This window comes from Peromyscus leucopus, chromosome 8b (genome assembly GCF_004664715.2).
Source record: "Peromyscus leucopus breed LL Stock chromosome 8b, UCI_PerLeu_2.1, whole genome shotgun sequence".
NCBI classification, from domain to species: Eukaryota; Metazoa; Chordata; class Mammalia; order Rodentia; family Cricetidae; genus Peromyscus; species Peromyscus leucopus.
Genome location: NC_051086.1, coordinates 18,514,099 through 18,538,802, shown reverse-complemented (window position 1 = coordinate 18,538,802; position 24,704 = coordinate 18,514,099). Strand labels below are relative to the sequence as shown.

Sequence of the window (24,704 nt, the reverse complement as noted above, 5' to 3'; positions counted from 1 at the left end):
ACTTCTAAAAGCCACATGACTGGAAATAACCAAAATTTCCAATGAGGAATGGTTAAATCGGTCGATTGTGATAAATCTTTACCAGGGGTTCACTGTTTACAATGGATCTCAAGATCTTATGTGTAATAAAAATGACTTTTTGCATGGATTATCCAGCAGAGAAGACTATTCAGACCTGATTTTAAGTCAGTAGTCTTTTTTAGCCCACCCTCAACTACAGTAGGTGTTTGGAATCCCAGTGTAGTACTGAACCTTTCTCAGGGTGAGCTCTTAAGCATAAAAAAAAAAAAAAAAAAAAAAAAAAAAAAAACCACATCCTGGGTTGACACACTTCAGTTAGCAAGAACAGTTAGCTAGAAGCAGAACTGTAAAGGTCCCCAAGCAAAGTTAGTACGTTTGGAGACTTTCCCAGAACAATGGACTTTGATGAATTAGGTCTTTGTTTTTTGTTTTGGTAGGTGGTACTGTCTACATGCTGAGTCTTATGGCTTGAATAGAACTTCCATGATACCAGTTTTGTTAAGGTCTGATACCTACTAAGGTCTTGGACCCTGTTACAGTTTCAGAAGACTTATATTGGATGCTTTCGTTGTCTGAACATTCCAGCCAGGGATTCAGAAGGGATGAGGGTGGCTTCAAGGGTAAAGGACTAGCACAGGTGACATGGATGATGATGGGACAGGTTCCGGATCTTGACTCAAGTTGTGGCTGTATAACCCTACATAGGATATAGTGATAGAGAACTATATGCATAAACAATGGACTGCATGTAGAGTAGATGTAATTAGTAAGACAAAAAAAGTAAGGAATGCACCTGACCTCTTTTTGCAACCTCTTGTGAGTATATTATTATCTGTTTTTAAAATGTACACAGACATGATGGCACATGCCTGTAATTGCAGCCCTTAGGAGGTGGGGCAGGGAGTTCATACGTTCCAGGACAGCCTGATATACATAGTGAGATCTTATCTAAAACAAAACAAACCTTTGTTCTTTTTATATATTTTTTTAATTTTATAATTTAATTTAATTTTACATATAAGCCACGGATTCCCTTGTCCTCTCCCTCCCCCCGCCTTGCCCCCAGCCCACCCCCCATTCCCATCTCCTCCAGGGCAAAGATTCCCCTGGGGATTGAATTCAACCTGGTAGATTCAGCAAACCTTTGTTCTTAAGAACAGCATGTACAAACTGTATATACGTACACATATTATATGAAGCATATAAGATATTTTCAGACATACTCACTAAAGGTAACTGTGCTAAGAACCTATCTGTGTGACTTGAATATGTTTTATAAAGGCTGCTAGTTTGGATCTAGAAAGTCAACCCCCAGGTCATGTGAAGTTTATTTTATGTGAAGTTTTTCTCTCCACAGCCTCTGGCACTACAGGAAGGTCATAGAAACTCAGAAGGTGAGGCCACATGGGAGGAAATTAGGTTATTAGAGATGTACCCTTGAAAGAAATATTAAGACCTTTATTCCTTCCAGCCTTTTTTTACGTCTTCCACCAGGTGAAGAGAACACCTTCTCTTACGTCCTGTGTGCTACTAGTCCTCAAATCAATGGGGACAAGCCATCATGCAGTGAACCTCTGAAACTGAACACCACACCAATGAACCTTTTCTGTTTTCAAATTGATTGTCTTGTAATGGAAAACTGAATCACATAAATGCTAGAACCTGCCAACATCATATTTTAGAACATTCCAAACACTGAGTCTTATAACTCCTTTAATCATTCATTTATATACAGTATTACATGCTTATGTATTATTATATACATTGTTGTTTAACATTTGTTATTCACTAGTTCATCATATAGTGAGCCTCTATTTAACCAACATCATACTAGACTCTAAGACTAAAATTGTAAATAAACAGGGCATCGTCTGTTTCCGCACAAAGCTTAGGTACAGTGGGTGAAGCTGTTACTTTAATAATGTCCCAAAGAAATGCTCAAGAGTAAGTTACACTTAGTAATAAGTGTTAAACCAGTGCTTTGAAGTATTAACCTGTGACATAAAGGCTGGTAATGATAATGGCAAGACACTGAGACATACTGATCACTGAAAGGAAACAGCCTATAAGAGAAGTTAAAAATATGGTGAAGGGGACACTGCGTTTACAGAAGTTTTCCTGAGAAGGATGGAGCCAGAACACAAGAACGAGGGCTGGCTTTGGGTAGAAGGGATCTGTCTCAATTCATTCAGAAGCAGAAGAAGTGAAGATGAAGGCAGGCAGAGCTTATAGATTCCAAAAGGTTTGAAGAGGAACTCCAAAACATCTGGGACAATGCCACCTGTCTAGAATAAGGGAGTAATTGAAGGTCTGAAGTCTGAGGGGAATGGAGGTTTTAAGTGTTTGTTTTGGGAAAGCAAGCAGAAAAGAAAAGAGATGTAATTTGCCAGGCTTGGATGAAAGTCTGTAGAATCTGTTCTGTAGGGAAGATTCTAGCCATTTTTTTTAGCATGGTGATTGAAGGCAAAAAGGGGGGGGCAAGGAGGCAGGTATACCTTTCTCTCTCTTCTGTTCTCTCTCTCTCTCTCTCTCTCTCTCTCTCTCTCTCTCTCTCTCTCTCTCTCTCTCTCTCTCTCTATCTCTCTCTGTTTTCCAGAGCCTTATGAGGGAAGAGAAGGCAGTCACTGAAGAAAGAAAATTGGCTTGAGAGGGAAAAGGTCATCAACCTTTTCTTAGAAAAGGCTGAGATAAACCAGGATAGCAATGATATTGGATTTAGGAAATGTTCTTTGGTCTTCCAAAATAATTATGGCCATAGTGATAGTGATATCTACAACTTAGCATCTAATTTTGTTAAATTGGCTATTTCTTTTAAGTCTTTTAGACCTGGAAGCCCACCATCTACCAGGACTTCTACAGACCTTTTATTACTGCAAAGACACTAGGAGGGAACAAGAATCACTTTACTCTGTGTTAGGAGAGGCCAAGAATCACTTATTCTCTGTGTTAGGAAGGCTCCAGGGAGTGATAACTGATAGTCTCTCTTCTTGGCTGTTATAAGCTGCTGTGAGCCCTTTTTCTGGGTCTATTCTGCAGTCATTCCTGGTCACCAAGAATTCAATTCCTTTATTACAATAAAGGAATAATAATGTATTTCAATCCACAGCAAGTGTTTTTTTTTTTTTTTTTTTTTTTTGTTTTGTTTTTTGTTTTTTCGAGACAGGGTTTCTCCGCGTAGCTTTGCGCCTTTCCTGGAGCTCACTTGGTAGCCCAGGCTGGCCTCGAACTCACAGAGATCCGCCTGGCTCTGCCTCCCGAGTGCTGGGATTAAAGGCGTGCGCCACCACCGCCCGGCCACAGCAAGTGTTTTAAAAAAGTGTTTTTATTTATTAATTTTGTGGTGTGTGAGGGCATAACTCTCTCACACACACAGGAGTGGAGGTCAGAGGACTTGCAGGGTTTGGTTCTCTCCACCATATAGGACACAGGGATGAAATTCAGGTTGTCAGGATTGGTGGCAGCCTCCTTGATCCCTGAGCTGTCTGGCTGGCCCTCCATTTCTTTTCTTAACTTTATTATTATTATTATTATTTTATTTCATGAAGGTTTAGTTAAATAGAAATAAACTTGGATGGCCTGCCATATTGATGTGTGTCTGTAATCCAAGAACTTGGAAGGCCAAGGCAAAAGAATGAAGAGTTTCAGGCCAGCAGGGCTACACACATGGAGCTCCTATCTCAAACTAAGGGTTGTTCCGAGGTAGGGCACTTGTTTAGCATATGTAATGTTCTGAGTTTGATACCCACCTCCAGAAAAACAAACAAACAACAACAGCAAAAACAAGAAAGAAAACAGGCAAAAGATGAATTGAAATAATCTTTTAGATTGCCCAAAAACTGTTCTGCTACAATACTTTTTGAGAAATACCATTAAACACTTAACTACTATTATTTATATTCTGGTAATAGCTAAGTTACTAGATCTCTTGTAACATGAGTTTTTCTGACATCAAAACAAGAGCCTCTTTACAAAGTGTTGCTATGGCAATGGTAGTGTAGCTTTCTTGTATTTTAGTTCATCTTGATTAACAAACTCATCTACTTGTGGTGGTGAAAATAGCACCAGGCCATGCCAAGCATCTACAGAGTGGGTAAACAAAGCAAGGACGAGATGTTGGGTTAAAACCCTTGAGATGGGACTGGAGCCATGACTCTTGCAGAAGATCCAGGTTTGGTTCCTAGCATTCATTTGAGAAGTCACCACCGTCCTTAAATCCAGTTCTTGGGGATGTGAAATCCTCTTCTTACTAGGCACGAGTGTGGTGAGCATACATACACAAAAGCAAATCGCTTAGACACATAAAAAAAAAAAACTTTTAAAGAATTGCCGAGACAAGAAAATTTAGTTGTTTTATTTCTAAGTCCAAGCAATGAAAAAAATTACATCTCTATTGATTAAAAGGAAAGACACACATGGGACCAGCATTATTTTTTAATCCCTCTGCCCCCTTTAAAGAAACTGGTTCAAAAAACATTTTGGTTTTATGTTTTTATAATTTTAAGATTACATTAATTTTGGTGTGTGTGACATGGCACATGAAGTTAGAGGACAACTTTTGATAGTTGGCTTTACCTTGTGGGTCTCTGGGATGGACTTCAAAATTGAAGTTTTATAAAGTGTCGTATATACCAATCTAGGTACCAATGATTTAAACATTCTTCAATTTATTTTTTAAGGTTTTTTTTTTTTTTTTTTTGGTTGTTGTTGTTTTGTTCTTGTTGTTTGTTTAACAGGTGATACTGGGAAGTTCTTGAATGGACCAGAAGGGTTCTGCTCTGTTGAGGCTTCTCCCCTGTTGAGGTTTCTCTGTCTGAAGCAGTTTCATTTCGTACCCCAGGGCTGGAACTAGAATTTTCTATGCCCAGGCTGGCTTTAAATTTTCAGACTAAACTATTGCCTCACCCTCCCAAATACTGGGATTACACGCATGAGCCACCTGCGGGTCCTCAGACTACTTTGTATGTGGAGGCTAAGGAAAACAGTCTTTTAAGGGAGGCACTCATTCTAAATTCCTAGAAGATAGGCTCCTAGCAACCCTGACTCCTTGCCCCCTCCCAGACTTGTAAAACTGCTATGAAATGATTAACCGCTTGCTCTGGTTTCTGTCAACTCTGCTTATCGTTAGGTCCACGGGGAGTGAGGCAGTTCCTCATAGAGCTGTACATTCCGCAGGAATGAAGTTATTCTAACCTGCTTTTAAAGTTCCCTTTTAGCTCACGGGAACTAAGGACAGCAGCAGCTTAAAAATAAACATTCGGCTAATTATAATTTAAATCGAGTCTGGTCTCTCCGTGTTTTTGAACTCGGAGAACATGTCTTTTGTAAAGGGAATCAGCTTTTCTTTCATTTAAGGAAGAGGCAAAGCAGTTATGAGTGGGCGGGGTTCTGAGACAATGCACCAATCTGGACCACAGGTGTCTGTGTCTGGAACACTGACATTTGCTCCTTGAGTGTCTGGGTCACTCTGGCCTGCCCTTCCTCTTTCCAGACACTGTTTTCCTCCCGAGCGGGTAACATCCGAAGGCCCCGAAATTGTTATGACTGGCTCCTTGCGTCTAATAGAGGTCTCGTCCTCAGTCCTCAAGGGTCTCCTGCTCGTCTTCCTTCGGTACATACACCGTCGCACGGCCCACAGACGCGTGAGTACCAGACACCTCTGCACGAACCGAACCGTCAGCGACCCACGCGCCACACAGCTCGGGTTTGGCGAAAAAGAATACGTCATGAGGCCGAAGAGCCCACCGCGGACTCGGAGCATGCGCAGAATGGCCGAGGGCCACCCGGGAACCGGGGGTCCCTTTTACAGAGGTCACAGTCTGGAAAAGACTCGGCTTTCTCGTCACTCCGTGGAGAGAGCTTGGCCGCTGCTCCCCGAGCTCGGCATTTGAAGAGAAACCACACTGTTGCCATATCCCCCTACAGCACATTTCCGGTTCCAACCACACACTTCCGGTCCGCTCGCCGGTTCCGGCCCCGCCCCTTACTTCCGGTCTCCTTAGGTTCCGCTGCGGCCGGCTTTTGCGTCCGCTGTGGCTGGTTCCGCCGCGCTCCAGGTGAGGGGGCGCGGGATTCGCCGGCACGCCTGCCCGTGAAGGCGACGCTGCGGCTGGGGGATGCCACTGAACTGCATGCGCCTCGTGGTTTGTTGCGCTGCGGGCCGCGCGGGCTGGAACCGCGGCTGTCCCGCCCGGCACCCAGAGGCCCCTGTCCCGGCGCGCTGCGGGTCGTGGCCGCCGCCTTATCCGGCCTTCTCACCTGATCCCAAGGCTTCCCACATCCTAGAATGTTCTGCGTCCCCCAGACCCTTTTTCTCCCTCTTGCGGAGTCTGTCTCGCCCTCCCCTCAAGGTGGTTGTTGAAGGCATCCCAGGCGGCTCGTGTCTGGGTCTCTGCCTACCTTGGGATGCTCTCCCGGGCCAGTCCCAGCTACACCCTGCGGGGCTGCTGCTGGCTGGTTCCCGGGCCCGGAGGCCACCACCGCACACTCACTTTTGCCAGGCTTAATGAAAAGTTCACACTGTTACTTTTGAAATTGCCGCCTTTAAGCTGCTTTTAGTTATGCGGTGCTGGGCGAGTCGCTGTGACTGACTTTGCAGGTTTCTAATCTGTGCAGTGAGGTCAGTTGTTAGCTCAGGATTGCGAAGATAAATTGAGATAATCACGATGCTTAGCATGCTCTTCTCTCATCTCTGAAGTTCATGTAGCTCCTTGCACCTTATATAGCGCTTTCAGGTGTTATAGCTTGTCAAAACATGGAATTTCGAATTGACTCATCTTAGGGTTTAGCAGGCTGAGGGCCAGAGGTAAGAATTGACTAGGCAAAGCCAACACAGGATGTTAGGCAGAACTCCAATTGAAATTCAAAAGTATGTTCTTTACATATTTCATAAAATTGTGCTTCTGAGTTTGATTGCCATCACCCACCCCCATTTGGGGGGGAACTTATGTAATAAACTATTAGAATTGTATAAGAAAAAAGTAAAAAATGTTCGTGCTTTTATGTCCTGCTCGAGTCTCAGTAGTGATTGAAATAAGATTAAAAAATTAAAAAGTTTTAAGGATTTGTGGGAGAAGTTCTCTATGAAGTATTGCTCTGTTTTGTTAAACATATGGAGCCAATGCCATCGACAGATTTTTTTCTAAAGCAGGTAACTTGGAAGAGCCTAGAGGAACGGCATGCTCAGATGTCAGCATGCTTCCATGCTTCTGAGATGGAAGAATAAGACTGGTTAAAATGTTCATTATTTGGTCCCTTTCCTTTACTTCTGATGGCACTTCCAAGAAGTCTTTTACAGTTAGGTCCGTGCCCTTGGTTGGGAACTGCTAGTCCAGAACACTCTCAGGGTCTTGAAGCTCTGTTCTGCCCATCACAGCACAAATCAGCGCTAGATGCCTTCCTAACTCTTAGGAACAGTCATTCCCATTTCTGTGCAGTACAGAAAAATAACGTGTAACTATTTCAGTTTGACCCACATGCCTTTTTATTCATGGTCATAACACTTTTGGGGGTATATTCTGCCTAAAGTGGCATTTATTGTCCCAATTAGTAGGCTTGCTACAAATTTACATTATTAACGTACGAGTAAATGTAAATGTGATTATAAAGGGAAACACATAAAGCCAGTGTGAGTAGGGATTTGTTAATAGTTTATCATGAGCACAATGACAGACTTTCCAAGTTTGGTTTTTGCAGATTTTTTTTTGGTTTTTCAAGACAGGGTTTCTCTGTGTAGCTTTGCGCCTTTCCTGGAACTTGCTTTATAGACCAGGCTAGCCTCAAACTCACAGAGATCTGCGTGCCTCTGCCTCCTGAGTGCTGGGATTAAAGGCGTGCACCACCACCGCCCGGCTGGTTTTTGCAGATTGTCACTTAAATTTTACCTTTTCTAGCAGTTGGTGATGATTGCATGAATAGTGAAATCAAATGCTTCATCATGTATGTGAAAGCTTTGCAAAATGCCAATATTCTGAGATTAGGAAACTCCATTCTCTGACCTATGAAGGAAATAAGTTTATAAATGTTGAAAGCTTTATGGGACAAGAGATCTGCATTTATAAAGTTGGAGAGAATAGCTGCCATGTAACATTTTTGTGGTTGTATCTATATGAGCAGGTTTGTTTTAACTGAAATTTGATGTTTAACTCCTGTAGATCCACTTTGACATAGACAGTTTTGATATAATGTGTATAGAATGTGTAGAGATTTAGTCAAAACTCACACCAATTAGATGCTCATGGGTAGAGTATGTAACTATTTCCTTAATGGAAAGAGGGAATATTTTTATCAGACACTTTCATTAGATGAGACGATCTGTGTACATCTGGTCAATTCATAAAATATAAAACACATAATGGTATATTACCTAGGGCTGCCTGAAATAATAAACTTTTGGCTTTAAATTTATGTAACTAAGACTTACATAGTGCTTACCAGGACCTGTGCGAGTTAGAAATGTTAACTGATTTAATCATCATAAGAACCCTAAGATGCAAATAGTATTCCTCTGTTCTCCAGATAAGGAAAGGTATGTGCTAAGCAAGATAACTGCAGGAGTCAAATAGGAAGTGGGAAATCTAGGGTCTGAGGTGATTTGTTCTGGGTTCAGTGCTCTCCAATGAATGCCTCTCTAACATTGAATAAATATAGATATCTGTTGTGGAGGGGCTTGCCTCTTCTGCATAAACCCAGCCAAACAAAGCAGGATGGGTAGGCAGCTCATGATTCTTCTCTAGTTGAACAAGAGGAAGAATCTGAAAGAGTGTAGGAAATACTAACTCTAAGCCAAAACAAGTAAGAAAATTGTAACTTGTGGGATTCTGGGAGTAGCTTTCTGAGGAGGCACACTCATCTCTACCGTTAGGCTGTACAGTAGAGTTCAGGCTGCAAGCACTTACTATTTTTATCTGTCAATTTTAATTTCTTCCATTTGCATGTGCCTGTCTCCTAGGTGTTTTGTTCTGACAGAAAGCTACCACTTCATATGCTTGAAGAATGGCACTCCCCATCATTGTGAAATGGGGTGGGCAGGAGTATTCAGTGACCACGCTTTCAGAAGATGATACTGTACTGGATCTCAAGCAGTTCCTCAAGACTCTTACGGGAGTGCTCCCAGAGCGCCAGAAATTACTGGGGCTCAAAGTTAAAGGTGATCTCCCCACTTCAGCGTTTCTCCACTGGTGGTTATGGGTTTTCATATTTGCTATTATGGGTTGGTTTTGTTTTTTGGTTTTTCGAGATGGAGTTTCTCTGTGTAGCTTTGCACCTTTCCTGGATCTCGCTCTGTAGACCAGGCCAGCCTCGAACTCACAAAGGTCTGCCTGCCTCTGCCTCCCGAGTGCTGGGATTAAAGGTGTGCCTTTTTTTTTTTTTTTTTTTTTGAGTCTCTTAAACTTCTTTCAGTGATAAAAATAAGAATAACGAACAGTTACTTGAAAATACCACTACTGTTTGGATGACTTTGTTCCCCTGACAGTTGGTATTTACTTGTTAAGGCTTTGACATAGAAATCCCAGGCGAGAGTCATTTATTGCTGGCATCTGTGATGTACCTTTCATTATTTCTTGGGCCTTGTTTTCTTCTCAAATTGCCTCGTTTCAGAAGTGGAGATTATACTTAGTTTATTGGCACTGTTCCTTTTTAGCTTACTTGTATCTCTTATGTCATTGATAGGTGAGTTTGAAGTAATAGGGAATTTGTCATTTAGTCTTGGGCTTTAAGACTTGTAGAGCAGTGCCATTTTTCTTTTGAGCATGAGTTGGTTTTGCTTGGGTAGTCCACTACCAGGCCAGGCCAGATGGGACTCAGGGGGACAACCCTTTTTCTGTAAGAAAGAAACAAAAGAACTCCCAGACTACCAGAGCTGTTGATGTTTGGCTGTTATTTGATGGGAGAGTGGAACCAGCACCTGAACTTTAGTGAGAAAACAGTCATTTGCTTGTATTGTAGGCAAACCTGCAGAAAATGATGTTAAGCTTGGAGCTCTCAAACTGAAACCAAATACTAAAATCATGATGATGGGAACTCGTGAGGAGAGCTTGGTAAATGTTTACTTTTGTTACCATATGTCCCTTTGAAGGTGTTATGATACACACTGTACTGTTATAGCATAGTTTTAATTGTGGTAAAACTTTCAGTCTAATGATCAGTGAAAAATAACTGCACGATGAATGTGGTGTTAACTCAGCAGAGCCAAGTAATGGGGACCTTTTTAGTATAGAGTTAGTTGTAAGTATAATGTAGCCTATGTAGTAAAATTTAAAATGTCAGATATGCCCAGGGGACAGTAATTAACAGGGGAGCTTTTCCCATGGTGTGTGTTTGAGCTCAGATTGCCCACATGTGTTTGTTATGATGAAACACCACTTTCCTGTCTTAATAGGAAGATGTCTTATGTCCTCCGCCTGACAATGATGATGTCATCAACGACTTTGACATTGAGGATGAAATAGTTGAAGTAGAAAATAGGTAAGTGTTCTTGGCCTTTAAAGATGTTGTCATGTGAGAAGAGAGGGGATTTTCATCTGATCTCACCTTTTCTATTAGGGAAGAAAACTTACTGAAGATCTCTCGCAGAGTCAAGGAGTATAAAGTGGAAGTACTGAACCCTCCCAGGGAAGGGAAGAAGCTTCTGGTGCTGGATGTCGATTATACATTATTTGGTGAGTCTGTTAAGGTACTCTGCTGGTCTTTGACTTGTAACAGTTTCCACTCACCCCTCTCCCACCCAGCAACTCCGTGTTTAATATGAAGTACTTGAAAGCTTTTATTGTTACAAAAATAAATCATTCATTTAGGAAATACAGATAAGCAAATGAAGGCATTACCTATAATTTTGAGAACCAAAGGTGACCACTTTTAATGTTTTGATTTTTTTTTGTAGTGTTTCTGTGTATCTCCTTTATTTTGTTGTTGTTATTTGCTATGAATTAAATATATATTGTGCTGGCTAGTTTATGCCAACTTGACTCAAGCCAGGATTATCTGGGAGAAAGGAATCTTAATTAAAAAAAAAAAATGCCTCCATACAACAGCTGGCCTGTAGGCAGCCCTGTGGTTGGTGCATTTTCTTGATGGATGATTGATGTGGAAGGGCCTGGTTTACTGTGAGTGGTGCCTCCCCTGGGCTGGTGGTCCTGGGTGCTATAACAGGCAGGCTGAATAAGCCACGGGAGCAAGGCAGTATGTGGTCTTCCATGGCTTCTGCCTCACTTCCTGCCTTGAGTCCCTGCCCTGACTTCTCTGCGTATCGGACTGTGACCTGAGAGCCAGAAAAGCTTTTTGGTCAGAGTGGTTTATCACAGCAATAGAAACCCCAACCAAGCAACATACCTAAAAATATTTGTAGGAGCATGGAATGTAAGTTATTTGTGGGGGCATAGGATGTGAATGTGTCATAATTTAACCAACTCAACCCTGATTGACACTTTTATGAGGACTATTTTAAAAATAGTGTTTTATATTTTACCCTTGTTTTCTGAATAAATATATTCAGGCACCTTTCTTAAATTTAAAATTAGTCACGTCAATTGAAAAATGAAGACATTCATTTCATCTTCTAGTATTGGCAATAAATAAATACTTTCTGCTAGTAAAGTTTTCTTGCTTGTAATCCTAAACGATGAATGTGTTATAACTTAATGTATACTTTGCTGAAGAATTAATGAACTAATTGTACTTGTACAGTGAAGTTGATTTTTCTCAGAATGATGAGTATATGTGAGTATTGGGGCCTTATTTACTCTTCATTATTGTGAATAATATTCAAACTAGATGAGAAAAAAGTATACAGTGGTCCATGTAAGCCTGAATTTTTAGTGTTGCTCTTTGCATGTTACACAGAATTGATCCACTGAAACTGCAGTTCAAGGACATTAAATGCTGTGCTTTGCAGAACATCCGCTCATCCTCAGTGTCCTTCAGTCTCAAGCTGTTTGCAGTTGGTTGCTTTTTATAATGGCTTCATTCTACCCAGTACTTGTCCCTGATAATAAACTAATAATTGTTTTTATGATCCATTTTCTTTTAGATCATAGGTCTTGTGCAGAGACTGGGGTAGAGTTAATGAGACCATATCTTCATGAATTTCTAACATCTGCATATGAAGATTATGACATTGTTATTTGGTGTAAGCTTACTTTTTTTAAATCAGATTTCCATGGAAATAAGGTTGTTATTTATATTATTCTACTGTACAAAGCATGACTTAAAAAGACCTGTTTAAATGTGAAAGCATTTCTAAAATGATGTTTGACTTTCTTAACGTCATTATATGAAGTACATGTGTATTTTCTTAATAGTAAGAAGATAGTTGAATATAGGACAAGAATAGACCACAGTGTTAGAATAAAAGTTCTTATTTATTGGTTTTTGCAGTGCTGGGAACTGAAGTAGGGACCTTGTGCGGGCTAGAGGCACACTCTGCCACTGAGCTATATCTCCAACCCTTAATCCATAATACCGCTCCCTTTTTTCCTCACTCTAGATTTTGGATAGATATTTGGAGACAGCCTTTAAAAAAAAAAAATCTTAGCAATGTAACTGGACAGAAATAACAGTGTGAGTTGCTTAAGGAAAAATTAACACATGTCAGAAGCAGTGCTCCTGATGCTGAGGTCTGTGGCCTTCGACGGCCGTGTAGACCTGTGATAGATTATGACTTTGCTGCAGAGTAGAAACTTGCTGTCTCAGTAAGGTCACGCTTTGAGTTCGCCTGACATTTGTCTCCCCTTTTCTTGATAAGTGAGGCAATGCATTGATTGTCCTTCCATCTCCCTTGCGGACATTTGAAGTTACTTCTTGGCAATTTCCTAACAGAGAGTTACCATGAATGGAGTAAGATCCCCTCAAGTATAAAGGTTTGCCATGTAATTGTAGTAGGTATTTGATGAGAAGCCAGAGAGTTGGTTGCAGTCTGTAAGCTTCCTTTGTACTTTGCTTCTGATTCACAGTGTATCCCTTGTTCACTGACACTGAACATGGTGCAAGTATGGTCACTGCAGTGTTCAGCTTGGGAGAAGAGAGCTCACTGAAGCAAAGTTTTCGTTCAGCACCTCTGACATGACATCAGAGGAAAGAAAAATCCTCTAAATGTTACTAAGTTCTAACTAAACATTTAGAGAACCTTTAGAGTTACATATTTAAAATAAGTTATTAGTAAATTATTTTATGGTTGTAAGTTGAAAAGGGATACTTATTTAGAGCTAAATACACTAGGATATTGTGTTCTTTGTGAAATCAGGCAGGTCATTCAATCTCTATGAACCTTCCTTTCTTCACCTAGAAGTAGTAACTTGACGTATATTTTAGGTTGAGATAAGAATAGATGTACCAGTTTAGTAACTAGCACCAACGCTAACATACGATCATACCTTAACAGTGAACGACTGTTTCACTCTGTGTGTCTTCTTGTTTTTCTTCTGGAAATTACATGTACAGAACAGGTACTTAGTTAACTTTTTTCTTACGATTGTTTCATTGTAAATACGACACTCTAAACTTCTAGTTTTATGGACCAATTCTGCATGTAAAGTATAAGTTGAAACCAGGAAGAGCATGTAAAGATGAGGATTGAATTTTGTGTCAGTGATTGCGTCGGCTAATGTCTTTTGGTGCAGACATATAATGTAACCTAGGGGATTTCACTCATTTGTCTCAGGTTTGTTTTTAAGGTGGTGGGTTTCCCGGGCAGTGGTGGTGCATGCCTTTAATCCCAGGCAGAGACAGGTGGTGGATCTCTATGAGTTCGAGACCAGCCTGGTCTATAGAGCGAGTTCCAGGTCAGGCTCCAAAGCTACAGAGGAACCCTGTCTCGAAAAACAAACAAACAAAAAAAAAGGTGCTAGGTTTAATGAACTTAGTCTGCTAAGCCTGACAAAGTCCAGCTAGTCTTCCACATAGACATTTGACACACACCATTAGTGTGTTTATACTGGCACCATGTGTGCTCATGCATGGCCTGGATCCACTGCCAGAGAATGTTGAGATCTGCACATCTCAGACTTAATTTGGAATGAATGAAGAATCTCGACAGGGCTGCTTTAAAAGGAGTTTGGGGTTTAGTTTATCACAGTCACCTCTGTTATATCGAATAAAAGTGGGTTAAGTACTATTATTAGAAGACACACTAAAGTAGGTTTATTAGGGACCATTATTTATGATGTTTTTAAAGTTGTGGTCTTGCTTAAAAAGCTTATTTATTCAGAAGAAATTTAAAAAAATGAAACTCAAACTTTTCATATGTATTGTATTATTCCTCATGTTTTAGCTGCAACAAATATGAAGTGGATTGAAGCTAAAATGAAAGTAAGTGTTAGAAACAAGCCATTTCACAATGTTTTGAAATCACATTTGATAGATCAAAGATTCTAGAACTGAATAATTTCATTTTTACTGGCTGTCTTTTAGTAGCTACAGATTGCCAGTGTTGGGAGTAGAGGTATGTGCGAGCCTGCTTAATGATGGGTTGATCTGAATGCCTAAGCTGGTTCCAAGGAAAAGCTAAGCCCCTTTTTACCTTCCTTATACTCCAGCAATGTTTGCTTTGCCCTTTGCTCTGGTGTGTGATACTGATGAGGTGGTTCATTCTCAAATGGGCAGTTAGGAATGAATCCACTTCTGGTTAGTCACTGGCACAGCACAGCAAAACACTTTCCAGTTGTGTCCCACCATTGCTGTAGAAAACTAGCATTTTGAGACGTTGCAGATAGAATGTTCAGAAAGCCTGGGGTTTTTCACACTTGTATTTTAACCTCCTGAACATTTGTGTTCCAGGAACTGGGAGTGAGCACGAATGCCAATTATAAGATCACCTTCATGCTGGACAGTGCTGCTATGATAACTGTGCACACTCCAAGGAGAGGGCTCATTGATGTAAGAACTCCTGTTACTTTTGTTAAAATGATGAACTTCTTGTATTTAAACTGACAGAAAAGAAAAAAAAACTAGAAAGAATTTAGAATTTCATCTGAACAGATAGTCAAGTGACAGTTGAGTTTTGACAAAGACTTTGTATTTTAAAGATTTACAACACTCAGGAGACAGGTAGATCTTTCTGAGTTCAAGGCCAAGCCTGATTCCAGGCCAGTGAGGGCTACATAATAGGACCCTGTTTCAAAAAAAATAAAATAAATGAATTTTTAAAAGCTTAAATAAGTTAAAATGATGCAAGTAAGGCTATTGAAGGGCTATCTAGAAAGGAACTGTGTCGAGGCTGGCTGTGATGATGGTGGTGAAGTACTGCTGGACAAGGTGGAAGAGAAAAACTGAATATTGTCAAGAAGTATGCTGGAAAGAAACCAAAGTGTACTCACCCTCCTCTAGAAGAAGCTGATGGATTATAGAAAATAGCAGCAGGACCTCAGGAAGAGGACTGGGCTTTAAAAAGGAGGAATTTTGACATGGTTTCCTCAAGTGACTGCTCTCCAGGCCTTACAACAGACACAGTAATAAAGATGAGGGAGATGTCCGTGCCTTTTCAAAACATGTAATAGCAATGAAGAGAGCCGGTGGTAAAGTGTAAACAGTGACCTAAGTGCATGAGGACTTGCTCAGTGCAAGAACTATTGCACACACCAGGAAATACGACCTGGTGCTTGCCTTCTACGGTCCAAGTGTTAGAGAGCTCAGGAAACACGAAGCACAGCAGGGCTGCAGCTGTGGGACATCAAAGGACAGCCAGCTGCCGGTGGTTAGGCGTGGAGAGCCGGGGATGGCGCAGTCCACTTCCTCCTTGGATGTAGCAGAATGGTTAAGGACTTCACGTAAAGCAGTCTTAATGAAGTTTGCAGGCCAGTGAGAATGGTTCTTAGCCTTCGTGTACTGTAGGATTCCCCTTAACTTCGCAGTGAACTTTCTGAGGCTGTTTTTTATTTAAAAAACAAAAACCAATCCTGGAGGTGAGTGATTCAGACTGTCTAGTTGTTACCTATCATATTGACACATGGTTTGAAAATTTCCTTTGTGCTTTCCTATGTTCCAGATTATTCTGTGGTCAGGAATATTAGTATACTAATTTTAAAGAAGTAGTCCATGTTTGGGAGAACACGGTGTGTTAGACTTAAGATGTAGGATGTAGATGTCCTGGTGTCTGAACAAGCTCCTCATCAAACCTGAGACAAGTTCCCTACAAACCCTTAGAGTCTGGGTTACTGTGTTAGTTCCTGTATTCTTGGCTCTAGAATTGGGCAGTTTTGTTTCAGGAATAAACAAATAGTAGAAATAATGTAGTATTCCTAAGGAGGAAAATGTCATCTTCATGTTAAGCTGAGGAGGACCCAAGGCACTCCTCAAGCATTTTGCTCCTTGCTGCCTGTTTATCTCACACAACTGAGTGGAATTCCTGTCACTAACTTAGAAGAATCTGCTTTTTAAAAATTGATGTATTTATGGCATTTTCTGAATGTTTTGTTCATTCATGTTTATTTTCCAAAATAAAAGGTTCATAGTTGGTGAACTCTTCCTCCTAGAACAATGGATCTCAACCTGTGGGTTGCAGCCCTGTGGGGTATTAAACGACCCTTTCACGGGTCACCTAAGACCATCAGAGAACACAGACATTTACATTATGGTTCATAACAGTAGCAAAATTACAGTTAAGAAGTAGCAATGAAAATAATTTTATGTTGGTGTCCCCACAACATGAGAGCCTGTATAAAGGGTGGCAGTGTCAGGAAGGTTGGGAACCACTGCTCTAGGAAGCCATTCCTCCAACTCATGCTGAGCTGGTGATTGTGACTCTTCTGAAGATAAGCATCATTGTTACCTCATGCAGAGCTGGTGACTGTGACTCTTCTGAAGAGAAGCATTGTCAGTTTCGGGTTTTGTGAGACTTTTATAAACTATGTGAGTGTTGCAGATAGGTCTGTATAGAGTTTTGTTCTTTGGTAGTCCTGGATTAGGAATTCTGAAACAAAACCAGTAATTAAATTCTGGTGTCTTTGCACTTTGTGGATCACATGTGCTAGAAATCGGGCACCAGTGCCAGTGGTTTCAAGACAAAATCTCCTGGGCACAGTGATATCCACCTCTGTTCCAGAACTTAGGAGGCTGAGACTGGAGAAATAGGAGTTCAAGGCTCCCCTGAGTTGCAGAGTAAGGCTCTGACGTGGCAAAAACAAAGAAACATCACAAAAAACCCATTATGTATATTTGTAGTAAGATACCTAAATTATTAATTGAAAGAGCCCAGTTTAGTTTTCCTCACTAAGATGTCCCTTAGAAATACCTACGTTTTTTTGCCCTAGAATCTTCATGGGAAAATTGTGTAAAGTGTTATGGTAGGGTTAGGTGAGTTATACATGCACAAGCTGTTGAACAAGCCTGATGGTCAGCCAGTGCAGCCCTGCAGACAGGAAGGAGCTGGCTCTACCCTTAGGGTGGGGTGAGCTGTTAATATATACTGAGTTAAATATAAACCTTTATTTTAAGGTGAAGCCTCTTGGAGTCATTTGGGGAAAGTTTTCTGAGTTCTACAGCAAAAAAAACACCATTATGTTTGATGACATAGGAAGAAATTTTCTAATGAATCCACAGAACGGACTGAAGGTAAGACAGTTTTACTTGCTTTAGGCTAATGTAAACTGAGTGTGGAGTGTCATGGAGTTTTGGATCATTTCAGTTAATGATGTATGGGCCTTATAAGATAACAGAGCAGAAAATTTCCTATTGCCTAATATTTTTACTGTGCCCTGTCTTTGTGTAAATACTTAAACATTGTTACACTTGCCTACAGTATTTAGTACAGTAATATGCTGTGGTTTTGTGGCTGGGGAGCAGTAGCCTTTCCCATTGGGCTTAGGTATGCAGTAAGATAGAGTGTATTCTGTGATGTTCAAACATTGGTGAAATCCATTTCATGTATCTCAGGAAAGGAAATGTTAAGTGATACATGACTGTATCACTTAACACACACACACACACACACACACACACACACACACACACACACCACCTCACCCACAATTTATCAATTTACTTTGTGTGTGTGTGTGTGTGTTGTATGGACTGTTTGCTAGAATGAATATATGCTTGTCACTTGTGTACCTAGTACCCACAGATTCCAGAAGACAGTGTCAGATCACTGAACTGGGTTACAGTTGGTTGTGAGCAACCTTGTGGGTGCTGGACGCCAAACATAGGTCTTCTGCAAGAGTAGCTAGTGCTCTTAACTACTGAGCAATATGTCCCGCCCCTGTGCTTGTATTCTTATGGTCACAGCAAGAGGAGTTTGAGCATTATGGGAAGTTCAAGTGAAAATGAATGTTGCCTTTTGCATTGTCTCTTTGGTTAGCCAGCCCACTTGCATATTTAGTTTTAGCTGGCTCTGTGGGAGCAACCTGATGTTCTGGCCAGCTGCCTCTAGTAGCACCCTTTCTTTTTTTCCTTTTAAATTGAAACTAATAAGGGTTTTGTGATTTTTTTGTTTGTTTTGTTTTGTTTTGTTTTGTTTTTTCGAGACAGGGTTTCTCTGTGTAGTTTTGGTGCCTGTCCTGGATCCCACTCTGTAGACCAGACTGGCCTCGAACTCACAGAGATCCACCTAGCTCTGCCTCCTGAGTGCTGGGATTAAAGGTGTGTGCCACCACTGTCTGGCGGGTTTTGTGATTCTTATAAGTCTAATGCAGATCTTAGAATTATCAAGCACCAGAGATAGAAGGAGCCACATGTATCTTGTACCCTTTCTTAATTCTAGGATGAAAAGTCAAGACTTACTCAAAATCATGTATATAATGGGTGTTTGACAGAATTTGGACGGAGTCTGTGTGACTTGGTTCTGAGTCAGTGATAATCTTAGCATGAGTCACATGAAATCTGTGTAGGAACCTCAGAGGCATCTCATGCTGGCAGCAGAAAACATTGAGGCTCAACTGCTTCTGATGCCCATGGCTGCTAACACATCTGTAAAGTATGAAAACAGAAGTTCTCCATGACAATAGTGAGCATGTTTCCATGTGAAGTGGAAATCCTGTTGCTAAGAGGTTCTTTCTCTGTCCTGAACGTCTTAGCCAGCTAGGTTCTTGATAAGGACAAGGGGTAGGAACTTGTAGAAAGTAGATCCTTAAGGCTTTTATAAAGTTTTGAGTTGACTTGATTTTAGTGCACATAAACTGAGTGTAGTGCAGGTGTCAGAATGTTGATACAAGCCCAGATTTTAGCACAGATTTAGCCTGTTGCCTTGGGAGAGAAGCAAGTGTGTGCACTCTGTACCCTGTCTTTATTCTGAAACAAATTCCAAATATGTATTTTATGTAAAGTTAATTTTAATTAATTTTGAAATGTGAAAGGCTGTCTTGCATTGTATAAACATACCTGAGGTGATCTGAAGAAAAGACAAAACTATTAGGGAAGTAATACAGAAGCCTATATCAAACTAATGGTTGAACAAACTGTAAAAATAACTCATAATTCATTCTCTCACTGTGTAAGTCAAGATTCAGTCTCTCAATTCTGTTTTCCCGACTTTTATAGTTTGAAGTAATGCTTTTTAAGTGAAGTGTGGTTTTTTGTTTGTTTGTTTGTTTGTTTTTTGGTTTTTCGAGACAAGGTTTCTCTGTGTAGCTTTGCGCCTTTCCTGGATCTCGCTCTGTAGACCAGGCTGGCCTCAAACTCACACAAATATCCGCCTGCCTCTGCCTCCCGAGTTAAGTGAAGTATTAATATTATAAAATATATCAACCTTACAATTTGGGAGAACATGACTGCCCTTTTTATGGAAACTGTACTTTATACATAAATGAGAAAGTGAAATAGTTATGGCAAAATGTGGCAGAAAACTGGCATTAATGTGTAATAATCTCAGCTGAATAGGAGTGCATAATGATGTCAGTTCCATCCCCGGGAAGCACATGTTGGAGCGAGAGAACTGGCTCCTGGAAGTGTTTTCTGGCTTCTGCATGTGTACATGGAACACACAGGCACACAGCATACAGAGATACGTGTAGACGGCATAGAGGATGCTGCGGTAGAGAGAACCCCACTGTGCTCAGGTCAAGCCCCTATCTGGGCTGACTCTGTACAGAGTAGGTAGTGTAAATGCAGTCAGGTAGGGAAATCACTCAATGACAGAAGGAAATAAAATGTGAAGAGCACTGACTGCAAGATAGGAGTGGCCATGCAGAGCCCAGTGCTGGAGGAGGAGGCTGTGGTGTCCGCCTTGGGCTGAAGGTAGACTAGGCAGAAGAGTTTATAAACAGTACCCGAGACTTCTGTAAACAGGAGTTAGGAAAGTCGTTTGCATTGGTATTTTAGCGTCAGTACCAGACTGAAATGATGAAGTAGCCCAAGCTTTTGGTTAATTTTCCTGCTACACTGTGAGGTTTGTTCCTTTTTTGACAGATAAGGCCTTTCATGAAAGCACATCTGAATCGAGATAAAGACAAAGAACTCATGAAGCTCACTCAGTATCTCAAGGAGATAGCCAAGCTTGATGACTTCCTGGACCTGAATCACAAGTACTGGGAAAGGTAAGTGCTAACCATCGTTTAAATGTTTCTTTACACCAAGACTGGAAACATTTTGGCAATGCCAAACTGTACCCTTAAGGTTTTTTATGTTTGTTTGTTTTCGAGACGGTTTCTGTGTGTATCTCTGGCAGTCCTGGAACTCCCTTTGTAGACCAGGCTGGCCTCGAACTCAGAGATTCGTCTGCCTCAGCCTTCTGAATGCTGGAATTAAAGGCATGTGCCACCACTGTCCAGCTGTGCTCTTAATTTTTTATATAAAGTGGGAAAACATTTTTTTCCATTGGCATTTCCTCAAATGTATTTCTTCCAACCCCTAACTTACTCATAAACCCACATTCCTTCAGGACTTTAATATTGCAGTAGTAGGAACTTGAGAGGCTGGTGAGTTGCTTTGGAAGCAGGCCACTTTCTGAATTCCCTGCTCCTCTCACCATGGTTCTTTAAGGCAAGGTCTCTGCAGCCTATGCGGGCTTCAAATTCTTGGTCCTCCTGCCTCAGCCTCCCAGCAGCTGGGCTTAGAAACATATGCAGCACATGGGACTGACTAGGAGTTGACCACTAGTGTCATGCTCTAAGTTGTGTCAGCATGACATTGTTTAGAGCTGCAAGGAACTTCAGTGGATAGCGCAGAAAAGAAAAGAAAACAGTTGCTCATGACTTTTCGTTCTAAGGATTACCATATTGGTGTAGAGTCTTCCAGAAGACTCTTTTTCTAAGTACAGTGATGGAAAAGTCCAATACAGATTGCAGTCACATCAAGATTACAGCCAGGAAACCAGGAGACATGGGAGGGTTATGTGTCCTCCAAGTAAGGCTTTCTTGAAATCAGATCTAAAAAGATCTGGTCCTGGTGTAAACACCAAAGGAAACCTCTGCTGGGCACTTTGCTCCTTCAAATTCACTTTTGGCCTTTTACATTACTTTGGCATATAGCTAATGATGGTAGTTTCTAAGTGTGAGAAAGGGTTGGAAATTTTAATTTAGCAGCAGATCCTATTAAATAGTATCAGGAAACAGTGGATCACTTGGTAAAACCTTTGTAGTCTTTTCTTTTTGTAGTGCTGGGCATTGAATCTGGGGCCATACGTATGTTGTGTGGCCACTGTGCCTCTGAGCTACATCCCCAGCTCTCTCCTTTACACTCTTGAGCACAGTCCTTTCTTAAAAACATTTTGTGTGTGCATGTGTATGCATGCCCTGCCACCTTTAGTATCTTTTATTCTACTACCTTATTTTTATGCAGGAAAAAATAAGATGTTTAGATGAAGTCTAAGTTAATTAGAAATTACAATAGTATTTAACACTGGAAAAGGCGGTATGTAAGTAATGTTTGCAACTTCCAAAGGCAAATTTGAATCTGAGCAGCCTGAATTGACAAATTAACCTTTGTACCTGAGAAATAGAAGGAAGTTCTAGCAGAAATTCATTCTGCGGCTGCTGTGAAGGTTAAAGTCAACACATGTGCTTACAGCAGCCCTTGGCACAGAGCACTCAACAGATTTTAGTAGCTACTAACTACTCATTTTGAAAGGCCCGTTATTGAAATAAGTCCTTTGGCAGGAGAGGTAGGTTGTTTTCAGGAGTTTGTCTGATCCAGCTTTAACGTGTTTATCCCATTCCTTGCAGGTATCTCTCAAAGAAGCAAGGACAGTAGTTACCAGTTATACTCACAGCCGAAGATCCTTGAGATCCAGGGACATTGTTTCTTCGCTAGGCATTACCGTGATTGTGCTGGACTCTGATGCAGATGCCAGGCTGCCTAGCTGTGGTCTTCCAATGCTTTGTAAATTTAATTTTGTATTTTTTTGAAGATCATAACAAAGTGCTAAAAAAAAAGAGTTCTCTTCCCTCTATGTTAATTTACACTTGGAGAAAATGTTCTCTGGCATTGATTATTGAGGTGTTTTCTAAACCCTCTAAAAAATGGAAAACAGAAAGAAAATGAAAGGTGGAGAAAATTATAGCCACCAGTGTCATCTTGTGACTTTGGAAACAAGTTTATCTTACGCTTTTGTCTCCTTGTGTAATCAGCTGCCTGAGTCTGAGACCAAACCTATATTGAAACTAGATAGTGCTTTCCCCCTTGAAACCAAAAGCAAAACCAAAAAGCCCAAACAAGCTTTTAAATACTAAGTTTGTTGTGCTGAAAGCTCCCTAGAGTTGTTCTTCCTCGTCACAGAGTTCCTGTTCTGCAGTTTCCCAGGAAGGTCTGGAAGCGGGCTGTCAGTGTTCTTTAGAATGGAGGACGTCTGTGTACCTTAGGTGGCAGGGCAACAAGCGGACTGAGTGAACACTACAGGACAAGAGTATGCTTCTTCTTGGTGGCTAGGTAGAAGCACTTCTCCCTAAAACCGTAGTCATGAGCACAGCTTACTGCAGTAGTACAAAGGCACATTCACCAACTCCACTCTGAAGCATGGATAGTATTTCTGCCTACTCCAGCTGTGTGTCATTGCTAACTACTAACACCGTTGAAGCAAACATATCTAGCCATGAGATTAAAAAGACCTGTTACTTGCAATGCTTAAGCCTGCAAATATGTAATGTGGCCACTGTTTTGTGTTGACAGTATTGCTTTATACAGTTCTTGTATTTGAAGGGAATTGCTCCTTTTAAATGAACATGGTGTACATTGTTCTTATGGGACTATTTCAGTGGTGTAAATAATAAATATCTTTTCTTAAAATATTGGTTATCTGTTCTGTAATGTCTCAAATATGTTTTTCCTCTTTGTCAAATCACTGACCATGTTCAGGCAAGGGCCTCTGAAAATTAAATGTGATCCTGGCATTCAGAGGCAGAAGCAGGAAGTGTCAGAGTTGGAGACCAGCTGCAGAATAAGTGTGTGTATCACTTTCCATTCAGAATGGTTTTAGCAGATAACTAGATGAGAATGCTTAATGAAAATAATTTATTAAAATTTTCTTTATGTCTGATAATTTTTAAAAAGTTTTTAAAAAATTTTTAATTAAGGGCCATTATAATTTTTTTAAAGTTTTTATTTATGTATGCGTGTACCTATGACTTAATTTGCTTTCCACCTTATTTGTTGAGACTGGATCCGGCTGATTAGATGGGATCTGCCTGTCTGCCTCCCCAGTACTAGCATTATAGGCTTGCTTGTGTTGCTTAGCTTTTCCTGATGGGGATGTGAGCATGTTTCGTGTGGACGCGTGGATGCGTATGGAGACTAGAGGTTGCCATTGGCCATTTCCCTGATAGCTCTCTGCTTTATTTACTTGAGGCGGGGACTCTTGCTACCGAAGTACAATAAAGCTAAGCTAGCCAGTTTGCCAGTGAGATTCCCTGTCTGTGTACCGAGTGCTGGGATTGCAGGCTTTGCCTTGTCTTGTGTGGAGGCTCCAGGGTCTGAATTCTGGTCCTCCTACTCAAATGGCGAGCACTTTACCCACTGAGCCATCTCTCCAGCCCCTTGCCTGGATCTTTCATGAGTGCTGGGGATCTGAACACGGGTCCTTGTGTTCCCTTTTGCACACTGAGAGCTACTTAGTCCTAGACAAGAACATTTAAGAGCATTTCATTGGTTCGTTTCATTTTCCTTATGCAATGAGTTTATTATTACAAATAGGGATGGGGAAGGGCTTTATCTTTTTAAGTGAGCTGAATATGAAAGATAAGTTATTAACATAGGTCAGGAAAAAAAAAATAACATTCTTAAATAAGCTAAACTACACGTTTAACCAGGTGGGCTTTTAATGTACGTTTCCTACCAGTAGGTGGCACCCAAACCAAGGTTTACTAGTCAGTATGTTACTAACCACTAAGGCTGTTTGGGATCATGTGCTTTGTTGGTGAATACTTTCACAAGGCATGAGAACCTTTTACCTCTTGAGATTTATGGCAAGGACATCTGTGACACACAGCTGGCAGTTCAACGGTGTATCTGATCACTTACAAGGCAGAATTCCAAGCTTAAAATAATCGATGTCTAGTGGTGCATATTTAGCCTAACAACTACATAGCATCCTGAAACCTCACATTCAAAGAGTGGTTCGGGACCCAGAAGCCCTTTGGGTTTGCCATAACAAGCACTGGGATGTTGAATTATTTGGATCTATAGTAGCATTCAGTCCAATTGGTGAAGAATTAGCAGGTGAAAAGCAACTGAAGCATGTTCAACCATGGAAAGTAAACTAGTCTGTGGGGGTAGAGCTATGCAGAGGTAAGACTAAAAAAGGCTATGCAAAAAAAAAATATTGCTTA

At 40.9% G+C, this 24,704-nt stretch overlaps 1 protein-coding gene across 1 annotated transcript; it reads left to right on the top strand.

The window, feature by feature from the left end:
* The first annotated feature begins 5,998 nt into the window (after positions 1-5,998).
* On the top strand, positions 5,999-23,166 carry Ublcp1 (ubiquitin like domain containing CTD phosphatase 1). Its single transcript, XM_028864264.2, has 11 exons — positions 5,999-6,074; positions 8,969-9,166; positions 9,967-10,058; positions 10,400-10,485; positions 10,564-10,679; positions 12,047-12,145; positions 14,285-14,322; positions 14,791-14,889; positions 17,446-17,562; positions 20,353-20,480; positions 22,107-23,166. The coding sequence occupies exons 2-11, from the start codon at positions 9,013-9,015 to the stop codon at positions 22,132-22,134; spliced, it is 957 nt and encodes a 318-aa protein (XP_028720097.1). The 5' UTR covers positions 5,999-6,074; positions 8,969-9,012; the 3' UTR covers positions 22,135-23,166.
* The last annotated feature ends 1,538 nt before the right edge of the window (positions 23,167-24,704 follow it).